Here is an 11906-nt window from a genome sequence, read left to right as displayed (position 1 = left end):
CCTGTGAATTTGTATCAGACAGATGTGATGTGTGCCCTCTAGAGAGTTTACAGGTATGTGTGTGCTAACACAACGCAGAGGAGGAGAGACATCAAGAATGATGTCAGAGCAGATATCGTTGCTGTCAATCAATTTGGGAGTGTTTGTAAGGCCGTTTCAAAACAATTTGTTCTTTTTTCTACAGTAAAAAATTGCTTTCGGCTGCTCATCGAGTCACAAGGGGTCATCGTGGTATGTAGCTCCAAATATTTGATTTGGTAGATTTTGACACGGTTCCTGATGCAACCCCCCACCCCTCCCCCAGCCACCCAGGGATTTGTATCCCCTCCCACTGAATGAAAAAGAAATCAAATCAAATTCAAGTCTGAAAAGTGAAGTCAGCAAAGGGCGAGTTCTTTGGTTGACCTTAATAAAAAAAAAACAAAAAAAACAAAACCTTATCTCATAACATTCTGGGTTCAGTCACTAGTTTCACATCCTGCTGAATAAAATATGAAATTTATCTTGCAATGCCCGATCATTCTCAGAGTCAGTGAGGAGGATAATCAAGGATATGCTTACTGGGTAAAGGCCTACCAAAGCTGATGACTAATACAGAAGCTGCCTGTAAATAAACGGTATTTCATTACTGCTTCTTATTTAGGCGATATTGCACTTTCAGAAAAACATTAAGACTAATAAACTTGCAAATGAGACCTATTAAATATTTATTGGCTATATCTAATAATATGTGTGTGTGATGTTCACATTCAGGCACTCAAGCAGCTACTCTCTGTAAGCAGAGCCTGTGAGTTAAAGAGACAATATTGGCAACAGGAATGTCATTGGTCACCACATGTAAGCACATTTGCATAGGTTATGTGTGCAAAATGAATCATCTGTGTTATGACATATGGACATTGTGTCTCTGGGGGTTTGAACATCATTGAAAGGTTCTGGCAGAGACCAAGTATGAAATCGTATGGGGGAGTTGCTTGGCCTTTTTAGTGTTCTACTAGTGTTTTACGTAAGTGTAAATTAATTATTTATGTCTGGTGTTGGTGACAGCTTTCATTATAGTTTATAATATAAGACATTTTTACATCGCTTTTGTGAAAAAAGGAAACATGATACAAGCAAAGTGAGGCTCATTAGCAGGTGTTTCCCAATTAGTGATTGTTGCTGGTGGAAACCACGAGAGCTGTGTAAATGTAATGCCTGGCAAATTCATTTGTAGATTAAACAAAAGCAGGCCTGCACCATATCTGCTGCCATGGGCCTAGCCTTGGTTTTTATCAACCATTTGGCCAGTCATCACACATCTATGTTCTGGTAAAGAAAACTCAGAAAAATTACACATTGTTTTTTTAAGTGCTCTAAGGAAGGCTAAGTTCATGTGCTACATTCTTGTTCCCTCAGGAGCAACAGAAAGCATCTGGCATGAGCAGGTTGACCCGGTGTCCTATTGTATTGCACATTTTGTTTTTCTCTCTTGGCTCTAGTTTAATTTGCTCCTGTTTGCAAAGTCAACATGTGAGTCACAAGGCACCTTTGGCTCAAAACACTGCCAATCTGTGGAAGAGCAGTTAACTGTTTTTACAGTTATTGGGACATAAAAGGGGAGAGAGTGGTGTAAGAATACAAGAAAAACAAAAAACAGCTGCATCAATACTTTGGGACCATGCGCAGCTTTAGCTCAAGCCGCATCTTGTCCTTCACAAATGTATTCTTTGTGCCACATTAGTTTGTAGAGATCGGCTTCCCAGGGCCGTTTTGAAGGTTAGGTTTTTGTGCAGATCCCAATGGACCCTATAAAGAAATATTCGCCACAGCCACAATCTTTTCACCCTGCTGCCGTCCGCAACAACAGAACAAACTGCTACTAAAACTCCAGTGAGATTATGTGAGATTATTAAACTCTGTGTCCAGACTTTATGGCAAGAATGACATGCTAAACTTTTGAAATTTTCATTTCAAAAGTTTACCTACAATTTTGTTGTCATGGTGCAGTTGAATTATTTTTTTATCTTGACTTTTTTGATTGTTTAACAGGTGCAGCAGTAAGTTGACACTGAGATCGTGACATCGTTTGACAATTGAGCATTTAAAAACAAAAGTTAACCCGTGACTCGCAGCGGTTTCTAGTGGTTGCCTGGGCCCTCTCTGTGTTTCATTTGCATGTTCGCCCTGTACTTGCCTAACTTTATAAGTAAAAAAAACCCAACTTATTAAAAGTGCATCATGGGTTATCATAATAGAACCAGCAAAATGTTAATTCAGCTTATTTTTCACTTCATATTTTTGCCCTGCTAGTCTAGGTCCCAGCTAAAGAGGCTCTGTGTTTGAGGATATACTACTGAGTTAACTGGTGATCCTAACTTGGCTGCAGGTGTGAATGAGTATGACTAGTTGGTGACAGACTGGCAACCTGTCCAGGGTGTTCTCTGATCCTATGACAGCTGGGAGCTCCAGCCCTCTGCCATCCAAAGTTGCATAAACAACTAATAAAACAGAATGGGAAAAAAAGAGTTTTAATAATTTATCCCGTGTTTCAAGTTGCCAACCAGTGCAATGACTGAAAAAAATCATTTCATATTCCAGGAATGATGAATTTGTGCAACATGTCACGTCAATTCTCAGGTAAAACTTTATTTTTATTGCATATTTTGTCTCCATTTGTATATGATTATTCATTTCAAGTCTTTTTGGTTTATTAAATTTTGAAAACTTTGGGTTTCAAAGACTCACAGCATTAATTGCAGTATACGGCTGTGTAAATGGACCAGGCAGGGTAAACTATATAAAGGTATTCAAAGAGGAATGCATCACACTTTAGAAGTTATACATTAGAAAACAAACATATATACAAGGGTCCCTATTACACTTCCACAGCAGGATTTGAGGCAATTCCTAAAAAGAGGAAGTCCATTTCTCAGGTGCTTCAAGATGAGATAAGAAGAGTTTCCTGTTCAGACAAAGCCAGTGCAGCTGTAGACGCTTTTACCGAAGAGCCATCAGTTGTAACGCTTTGATTTGAGCTCAAGATATTTGGAAATCACAATAGGGAAACATAAACAGGCAGATCATGCAAATAATAAGGCAGTTCATGTACTGTTTTTCTGTTTTGCTTTGTCTTTGTTTTTTTATTCTGTTCTCTTTTTAATTTTGCAGCAGGAAAAAGCCTCAACAGCTACACTGTTTTTGTCTCTTCCTGGCTGGCTTTGCACAGTTAAGACTGCAGCAGCTGCCAGCTGTTACTTCAGTGTTGGCAGTCAGGTGTGTACCATCGGGGTAATTCAGTGCACATGTTCCATGTCACCTTTTCGTCTCAGGAATTAGGTGTTCAGGTGCATGGTGACACAATTTGTCTTTGTAATTTTCCGAGTTCCCATCTCATCGTCCTCTGTCTTCTCCTCCCACTTTGCTTGCAGTCTCATACTGGGTGAACAAACTGGTAGACCAGTCTCTGAGACACGTCGGGCTTGCGGATGATGCCTTTCTTGTAGTACTGACGTATGGAACGGCTCAGCTTGTCGTAGTTCATTGCAGGTCGATTCTTTCGTTGTCCCCACAGTCTCGCCACGTGAGCAGAGTCTTCGATTTTGAAAATACCTGGTGGGAATCAAAAGCAGTTATTACCACACAACACGTGCAAAACAGTGGATGATTACACTTTATGTGCACACATAAAAAGTCCGCCACTTGGACTCATATTTCATTTGGGATGCTTTTTGCCTTTCAGGCATCAACAAACCCAATGTCAGCGAAACCCTGACATACATCCGGCATTCATTCCATTGCGGTTTCACTTTAAATACGTTTTAATGGTGTATTCTTATTGTGTGTGGCTGATTTTTATTGTGTAGTGTTTGTACCAATTTGTACCATTGCACTACAGGTTGTGAAAAAAAGGAGGGAGGCCTGCACACTCTTAGGTTCTGATTTAAAATAAGAACAGTGAATGAAATAACTATATTTGTTCTATTTACTAATTTTGCACACACATGGCCCCTTTATATAGTGTTGTCCTACAATTATTACTTTTAAATTGTAATAATGCAAATTTATTGAAAAACTTTACTCTCATTCAAACTTTCCTGTTTGTTTTTTGATTTTTTAAAATTAATGTGTCAAGATTTTGGAGCTTCAAAGCAGTATGATGAGCCCATAAAACAGTAGATGAACTAATAAGAGATAAAAGCAGTTGCAGCAAAAATTGAAATGTAAAAAAATAATAATTTTGTTTTAAGCTGAAGAATAAAAGAAGAAAGCACTTAAATTGTAATAGCACGATGTCATACACATTTTTATGCTTTTATTTAAAAACACAAGTTAAATTAAGTTTTATTCATGTGTTCAAGGACTAAATAGAGCAAATAAAGAATAACTGAAATGAAAATGAAAGTACCCTTTTCTTTATTGAGCCAGCGAATGCAACGTCCATAGTTGTGGGGTTTGAGCAGGAGCTCTCTGAGAAACTGCCACAGATGAATAGGTTGACCTGAGCAAGATGAATCTGCCTCAGACCAAAGCTCCTCACTGCCTGCACAGCAAAACAAAACCATTCAGTCCTTAGGGTCGTTGTGCATTGTTTCAATGAAAAAGCTCTGTACCGTGAGGGACCAAAAGATCAAGGAGCCCTTTAATCAGGACTTTTAAAATACACAATGCAAAAGCCTGATTTTTCACTGAAATTCTGCAGCATATAGTTATTGGCGTCTATGTAAAATACAGTGTTAAAATTATACTGTGCGTTGGATTTTTTGTGTGAATGCAACTTGCATGACAGCTAATGCAAACATAAGAATCTTACCTGTAGTTTTAGTGTCTCCAATGGAAAACCGTTCTTTCATCCATGCAGCTGGAAAGTAAACAGATGCAGAAGTTCAAGCTAAGAAAAGGCTAGAACTTCAAATAATCCCACCCAAACACACATGAACGCAGTAATAAAATTTGCACCCGCTCAAAAGTTCACAGCAGCCAAATATCCGACAATAAAATCATCACAGGGGGTGCAGCAGGTTGCACATGTTGAACGTGTTAAATAAATATTACCTGACTTCCATATGTCCAGGTGTGCGTGCAGCGTGTCTCCACACTGCGGGGAACGCTGGCGAAACTCCTCCTCGCTCATGGCGCACAGATCCTTTCCCGTCAGCTCCTGGAAGGCCTTTCCCGCATGGGGCAATCTGTAGAGATGTTCAGTCCAGAGCAGCCACTTCTGGACATTCCCAGTGTTCCACTCTATCGGATCTGCAGGCGGAAATAGATATGAAATCAGTGAGAAAACTTCCAGCTGCCAATGCAATAAATGACCTTATCTTGGACCATTTCTTTAGTGACACTAATGTCATATGGATCAAGATAAGTCATTTATATATCAATATTGTTTTCACCTTTACCCTGTCTGTATTTTGTTTGCCTTTGACTCATAATAAATCTGCTGAAACCACAAGATAATCAAGCTTTTATGCCACAACAGTTTTAATCAGTAGAACAGACGATTGGGGATTGCATAGGTTTATAACAGTTAGAAGCCATACAATACATGAAAAACGCTTCCTCTGTTTGCTTTATGAGCAGGAGAGGCCTCGCCCTTAAGACTGTGTACACGTCTACTGGCAGGCAAGAACCATCACTATTACAATCCAGGAGTACCTTTGCAAAGGTCAGGATTAAACAGATCCTGGAGCAGGCAAACACAGCTTTGCGTCAGTAAGGATATGATTTAGGAGTTCTGTCATCTTGTGTCCACACAAATATGTGTTGATTTTGCGAGTCAGATCCAGTAGCTTAAGTATCTGAATCAATACTTCTATATTTGCAAATACAGAGAAACACTTCAGCATTTTGGGGGAGATGAAATATGTTTTGTTTAAGGTCAGTTTCTTTGTCAGTTATACGCTGTAATACACTCGCCACAGCTGCAGGTGTGCTGGAAAGCAGCCTACCTGGGGTGATGTTGAGCAGTTTGCAGGCTGTTTCAATGTCCTTCAGTACTTCTCCCACAACCATGCTCTGCACTTGCTCCAGGGATCGCTCCTCCTCCTGCCCCTCCAGGCCAGGAGAGATCCCCTGTTCCTGGCTATCAATGACCGGGCACTGCTCCGGTTCCTCCCGGGGTTCTACGCGGTTCATGGGTAAAGCCAGTGCTGAAGAGGCCTCTGAAACTTTCACCAGCCAAGTAGCATCTTCTGTGAGGAGCATGTCAAAGCAGGAGAGGTAGACGCCTGGCATGCCCCGCTCCAGGGCTTCCACATTTGGTTTGGTTTCCCCCATCTCCCAGGGGTCTTCGCAGCCTCTGCTTTGCTCCAGGATGGAGAGGGAGTCCTCTGTCATCCCAATCCGAGACCCATACGATGTGGTTTCTGGTACGCTGCCCACTGGGTTTGACATAACTGGTCCTGAGAGAGAGAGAGAAAAAGAAACACAAAAAGCCACATTAAACTTCTATGCTGTGAACTGCAAATGAAGTGAGACGTGATTTAAAAGTTTGTAACTATTCGGCGCAGCATAAAATCTGAAAGATCTCTCTGTCACATAAGCCCATGGTAACAGGTGTGCATGCCACTTAAATCTGCAGCAGACATTAGTTCATTTTAAGTAATTTAATCAAAAAAATATGCAAAAAAAAATCACGATTTAAGTCATGGTTACCTTTTCAAACAGTTCCTCTCCTTTGTTTCTCAAGATACTAAAATGACAGCTGCTTTAGTTTTGCAATGATCTCCATCAGAGTTGTGCATGAATGTGCAGAGAACCGAGGTTAGACTGTGCTGGTGTAGGCTCTATAAGAAGCTCTATAAGTCTAATGGAGATACTGACCCTCAAAACAGTTAAAACACACACAGCGCTGACAGGCGTGGGGCAAAATGGATCTGACTGAGTCTTATTTGAGGGTCACTGGCCCAGAATGATTCGTTTCATGGGGGTAGGTGACTTGTATTGAGACCCGAAACAGCTCTGCTGTCTGCCCGGGCTTTCAAGGTGCCGTCTCTGCAGCCCTCTGTCTCCACTGTCAGCTGGAGATTTTAATCAAATCGAAGTTAGATAATGTGGAGAGAAGAGCGTGCATAAAATCTGCCCAGCCAAAATGTCTGTTTTATGAAGAGCAGGCTTTATGAAAACAGCCCTTTAATAGGAGGTGGCCTTTAAAAGTGTACACCTATGAAGGTTTGTAAGCTGTAGCACAAGTGTAATCTTGATTATGACACCCATAATGCTTACCTGCCACAGCTGGTAAATGGGAGGACATAGCAGCAGGTTATCAGCAGCTGTGGCTGATGCCACAGTAAAGGAAGTAAACTCCCACAGAGTACATGTTCAAGGAGAGTCACCATGTAAATTGTCAAAGTGCAAACAATTAAAGTCTCGTAAAATTTGCAAAAGTGATATATGGCATCCACCGAGTCAAAACCAACAATAAGGGTAACTTTGAAATAAACCACAAAGACATGAGAGCTCTCGAAAGAAAAAGAATCCATTAGTTTGCAAAGCTTTAACAAACGTGAATTTCTCAGCTGTGCTGCACTGACCGCGGTCTTTTCTGTTTTGTTGTTTATGCTGTTTGTACCTTTGATTTTTTTCCTGCTCTTGTTCTTGTTAAAATGCTTTTACTTGGCATTATCAGTTCTCTTATTTTAAATAGATTTTTGTTGTTCCGTGTAAGGTTTTCCCAGTTTAACCTGTCGTCATTTTATCACCACACACACACAATACGAGCTCAGAAACTATTCTCTCCTTCCATTATCAAAATAAACCAACTCAGTGGAGAATTATTGTCTGTTATGTGGGATTTCAGATTACACACTACCTGAAGCTGCTGTATGAACAGGTCTCCTATTGAGGTCAGGCGCATCAGCCTGCAATAGGAAAACCTGGATTGCGTGGCTATATTCACCTAAAAAGAAACGTAAAATCAGAACAAGCTAAAACTGTATTTCCACTATTGCCAAACACAACTAAATGAAATTTCAACTGCAAAAAGAAAACAAAACCCCCTTCTAGCTCTTGGACCTCAGCATGCCATTGATAAATAGCCTCCACAGTCTTCCTTTTATCTCTAAACTTCTCGTAAATATCACCCACAATGCCTTTTACTCCATCAGTCTGTCAGATTAAAAGCCACTGGTATCCAAGCCTGCTGCTGTGTGTCAACTCTGCTCTGTAACAGCTTGCGCTAAGCCCATTAGCAAAGCAAATTTAGCCATATTACCTTCTTCCAAAAGGAAGCGGGGACACCAGAGAAAGACACAAACACCCACCCCTGCAGAGAGGGATTAAGGCCCTGACTGATCTCTAAATGAGTTTGGTCAAGACGCTGATATTCATTTCAGGAGCATTAGTTTGCTCCATTTACTCAGCAAAGTCAGCCTTGGAATCAGAAGGAATGGGACTCCATCCATGCTGGCGCCCTCCCTGGGAACCATATTTTTTCCACCTGCTTGGTCTTATTTAACATAAATACGATGATTATGTGAGGTGAAGTTTGTATCACTGTCTTAAGTTTTGTATGGTTATAGCTGCGCAAAGAGATTTTTGTTTTTTTTATCCAAATTGCCCTATTTTTATGTGGAAAAATTCTTTTCCTAAAATGAAAGTGGTGAAATTTCCAAACCAGTGGAGCCAATCTAGCTAAATATTAACCTGCGAGCCAATTCAGCATTGTTGAACAGTTTTGTGAAAGAAGACAGGTAAGTGTTTAATTTATAGTTAATGAGTAGTGATTAAAACAACTCTAAATGTCCGGTCTTGTTTAACTTGGATGAATCCATTCAAGCACCAAAAAAAGAGAAAAGGTCAGCGATTAGATCTGATGCCATCTATCAAGGCATAATCAAAACACACTGAGTGTTATGCTGGTAGCGTTTCAGTCTGGTATTAAAGAAGCGTATACAGCCAAGAGTGACTGTTTGCCATGTGACACCCCCCCCCCCCTTTTTTTTTTCCCCCTGTTCCTCATGGGAAATTTGGTCCTGCTCATGAAGTCATTGTTCAGAGAAAAACGGAAGGAATTTCATCTTCTTCTTACTTAATATGACTGTTGCTCTGAAAGAAACGCCTGCTGGTTGGAAGAGGAGATTTAGATCTGCAGATTGCTCCCTTAGGGGATTTTTTATTGCAGCAGTGACATGTGCAGGTGCTCTGTTCACGTTATAAATTAGCTTCAGTTTATGTGCTTATTTTATGAAATGAAATAAAGGTTTATTTCGCGTGCTTGTACTTACATTGCCTTATAATACTGATCCCATTAAACTCTGTTTTTAACAAATTTTTCCAACCACCAACACTGCTAGGGGATGTATGGTGATTCATATCTGCTGTTAGTCAGGTGTGCAGGCATTAAGCCAATATCAAAGGAAAATGGCTTTGATGTTGGTCTAAATTAATCTTGACAAAGAGTCTACTTAGAGCTAATTATGCTGGTAATAAACCTCATTTAATTGGGGTTGGACCTAAAGATTGGAAAACTTGAAAATGGGATAAAAAAAAATAAACCTGTCACTGTTCTAGCAAAGACAGATATAAGGGCAGCCGTTACGTGGCCTCGGGCGTTTTCTTGAGCGCTGGGTTTAAATTGTAAATCATCACAAGATTAAAGAAAAAAAAAAAACCCAAACAAGCAAAAAAAACAACAGTTTTTTAAATTTTAAACACAAGGATGACCCTTTTCATCAGCTGCCTTACAAAGTGTGATGATATATGTTATTTGAGACACAATTCACAACTCATAACTTTATCAGATCATAGCACACACTGGCAAACAGGCACTCTGGTTAACCTTTAAATGCTAGAAATAAAAATTCAAAACAAAACAAACAAAGAAAAAAATACAGAATCTATCGGACAATTTCGCACTTGACCCAACATAACTGAAATCCTGCAAGTCTGAGGGAAATGGGCTGTGAAGCCACTGAAGAGAAAAACATGTAAGAAGGAACAAGGAACAAATCTCTATGTATAACAGGGCATATGTAGAGGATTTGGTTGAACCACCAACTTGTTTTTTCTAGATGCAACTAGTTCATATTTGCATATGACCAGTTCATGGGAACATGAATCTTTTACTTTTTGTTTATTTAATGTAATTTTTAAACTTGTGTGGGTTTGAAACTTATTGCAAATCTGAAATAGCTGTCAGCAAACTGTCAGCGTGCTTCTTTAGAAGAGAATCCCGGATCATTTTCAGTCTCCCGAGCGATCAGAGGCAGCAGATTGCTCATGAGAAGTCAAGTCTCACCCTCCTCAATGGAAGTGAAAAAGGAGCTAGGGTTTGTTCACTCTTTACACAATCATCACTGTTACCTTTCACGTGTACTGATTGCAAAGCTATGAAATTGTGTGCCATTATTTCTGTGTTTATATGATATGATATCTGTTTCAAAGCTTTAAAAACACTTTTGACTTCAGACCGACAACCAGGAAAGAACTACTATTTGATTGTGTAAAAACCTGCCCCAGTATTTCACACCAAACCTCCTGAATCAAGTAACCAAGTATTGCATGAAATTATCAGGAGATGTGGTTTATATATTTTGATAAAGGGAGAATAGCAAATTTTTGGGGGGGAATAGAAAGGTCTTTTCTGTTTTTCTTACCCCACTGTTTGTACAATGTTATTACGTGTGATTATCTGTGCTATCTTGTTATCTGTGCCATGAGTTAAAAAGAGATGTTAAGATTTATATAGATTCTACATTTAAACTGTGGCTTTAAACAGAGACAAAAATAATTTCATACATTTCTATACTAACAAGGTCACAAGGCCTCTGAGAAATAATCGATTAGCTTGGCATGAAAAGGAATATAAATGCACCTGTACCCTTGGAAGAAACAGAGCAGACAATCCTTCTGTTATTCCTCTTTGGAATTTCTCTTCTCTCTGTCTCAGGTAGTTGCAGTCGTATTTGATTTCCACCTTTGAGTAAAACCACAGTGAAATCCCCCGTCTCATCCCGCAGTGACAGCAGAAAGAAATCTGTTGGGTTTTTTGTGTTTGTTTCAAAGTCAGTCTATTGCTGTGGTTTATGGCATCTAACTGACAACAGCATTTTATCTGACCACATTTTGCATATTTCCTTTCTGAATGGAAACTTTCAGATTTGCATGAGATTTATGAAAGAAGAAGAACAGGTCTCAGTCTCTTTTTTCCTTTTATATTTGACTGGGTATTTATTTATTTGCTTAATCTAACCTGCAGTTGGTTCAGGAATGTTTGAATGTTTCTTTTTTAATATTTTTACTCTTAACTTTCATATTATGAACAGGGAATGTATTTAATAATTAAACCTTTCCCTTTAATAACTGTTGCTTTTTAACAGAGTCAAAATCTCTGGACTTCACTAATTAGGTTACACGACCTGTTCAGGACTAGTAAGAAAACTATAGACACACACACATATATATGTCAGATATACAGCTTATGTCCTATAAATAATGGGCCTATAATAAGATTGTGCTACAGAAACATCCAAGACCCTGTTTAACAGAGAGCAACGTCTTACCCCAGCAATGATGCTCTGATGTTCTTGAGTCAATGACTTGACTGGATGCTGGCAGATGCAGTGCTGTTTCCAGCCAGTGGCCGGTTGCTGCCTGAAGGTGAGGCGCAACAGGCAACCTTCAGTCGGCTTCTTGCTGGTGACTGTCACTGAGCCCCAAACCCAGGTCTCCTCAAATCTTCTCAGGCTTTTTTGTTTGTTTGGTTGGTTGGTTTTTGGTTTTGGCAGAATTATACTTAACCTGAAAGTCACAGACTAAAACACAACTGCACACTTAGTTCAAGTGGAAGCACCTGCTACGGGTGTGTTCAAAGTGAAGCCAAGAGGACTAGTGGCTGGGTGAGTGAGTGCAAAGGAATTCCACCTCCATTGACTGCAATTTATATTTATAAGGCAGCCATGTTTACTTATGCAGACAACTCTCTC

At 39.7% G+C, this 11906-nt stretch overlaps 1 protein-coding gene across 1 annotated transcript; it reads right to left on the bottom strand.

Moving 5' to 3' along the window:
• Positions 1 to 3335: 3335 nt before the first annotated feature.
• spdef (SAM pointed domain containing ets transcription factor) lies at positions 3336 to 11693 on the bottom strand. Its single transcript, XM_005729744.1, has 6 exons — positions 11484 to 11693; positions 5931 to 6383; positions 5035 to 5232; positions 4793 to 4840; positions 4388 to 4522; positions 3336 to 3591 (listed from the first exon to the last, which is right to left on the bottom strand). The coding sequence occupies exons 2-6, from the start codon at positions 6373 to 6375 to the stop codon at positions 3413 to 3415; spliced, it is 1005 nt and encodes a 334-aa protein (XP_005729801.1). The 5' UTR covers positions 6376 to 6383; positions 11484 to 11693; the 3' UTR covers positions 3336 to 3412.
• Between the last annotated feature and the right edge of the window lie 213 nt (positions 11694 to 11906).

The sequence above is a fragment of the Pundamilia nyererei genome, unplaced genomic scaffold (genome assembly GCF_000239375.1).
Source record: "Pundamilia nyererei isolate P.nyererei 1_Seehausen unplaced genomic scaffold, PunNye1.0 scaffold00034, whole genome shotgun sequence".
Classification (NCBI taxonomy): Eukaryota; Metazoa; Chordata; class Actinopteri; order Cichliformes; family Cichlidae; genus Pundamilia; species Pundamilia nyererei.
Note: the sequence above shows the minus strand (reverse complement) of the source record. Positions and strands in the feature narration are given on the sequence as shown.

Coding starts and splice junctions, on each gene's coding strand:
- spdef (XM_005729744.1), bottom strand. CDS start 6,375: ATGTCAAACCCAGTGGGCAGCGTACCAGAAACCACATCGTATGGGTCT. Junction 5,233..5,930: donor ACTGCTCAACATCACCCCAG/GTAGGCTGCTTT, acceptor TTCCGCCTGCAG/ATCCGATAGAGTGGAACACT. Junction 3,592..4,387: donor CTGGCTCAATAAAGAAAAGG/GTACTTTCATTT, acceptor GATTCCCACCAG/GTATTTTCAAAATCGAAGAC.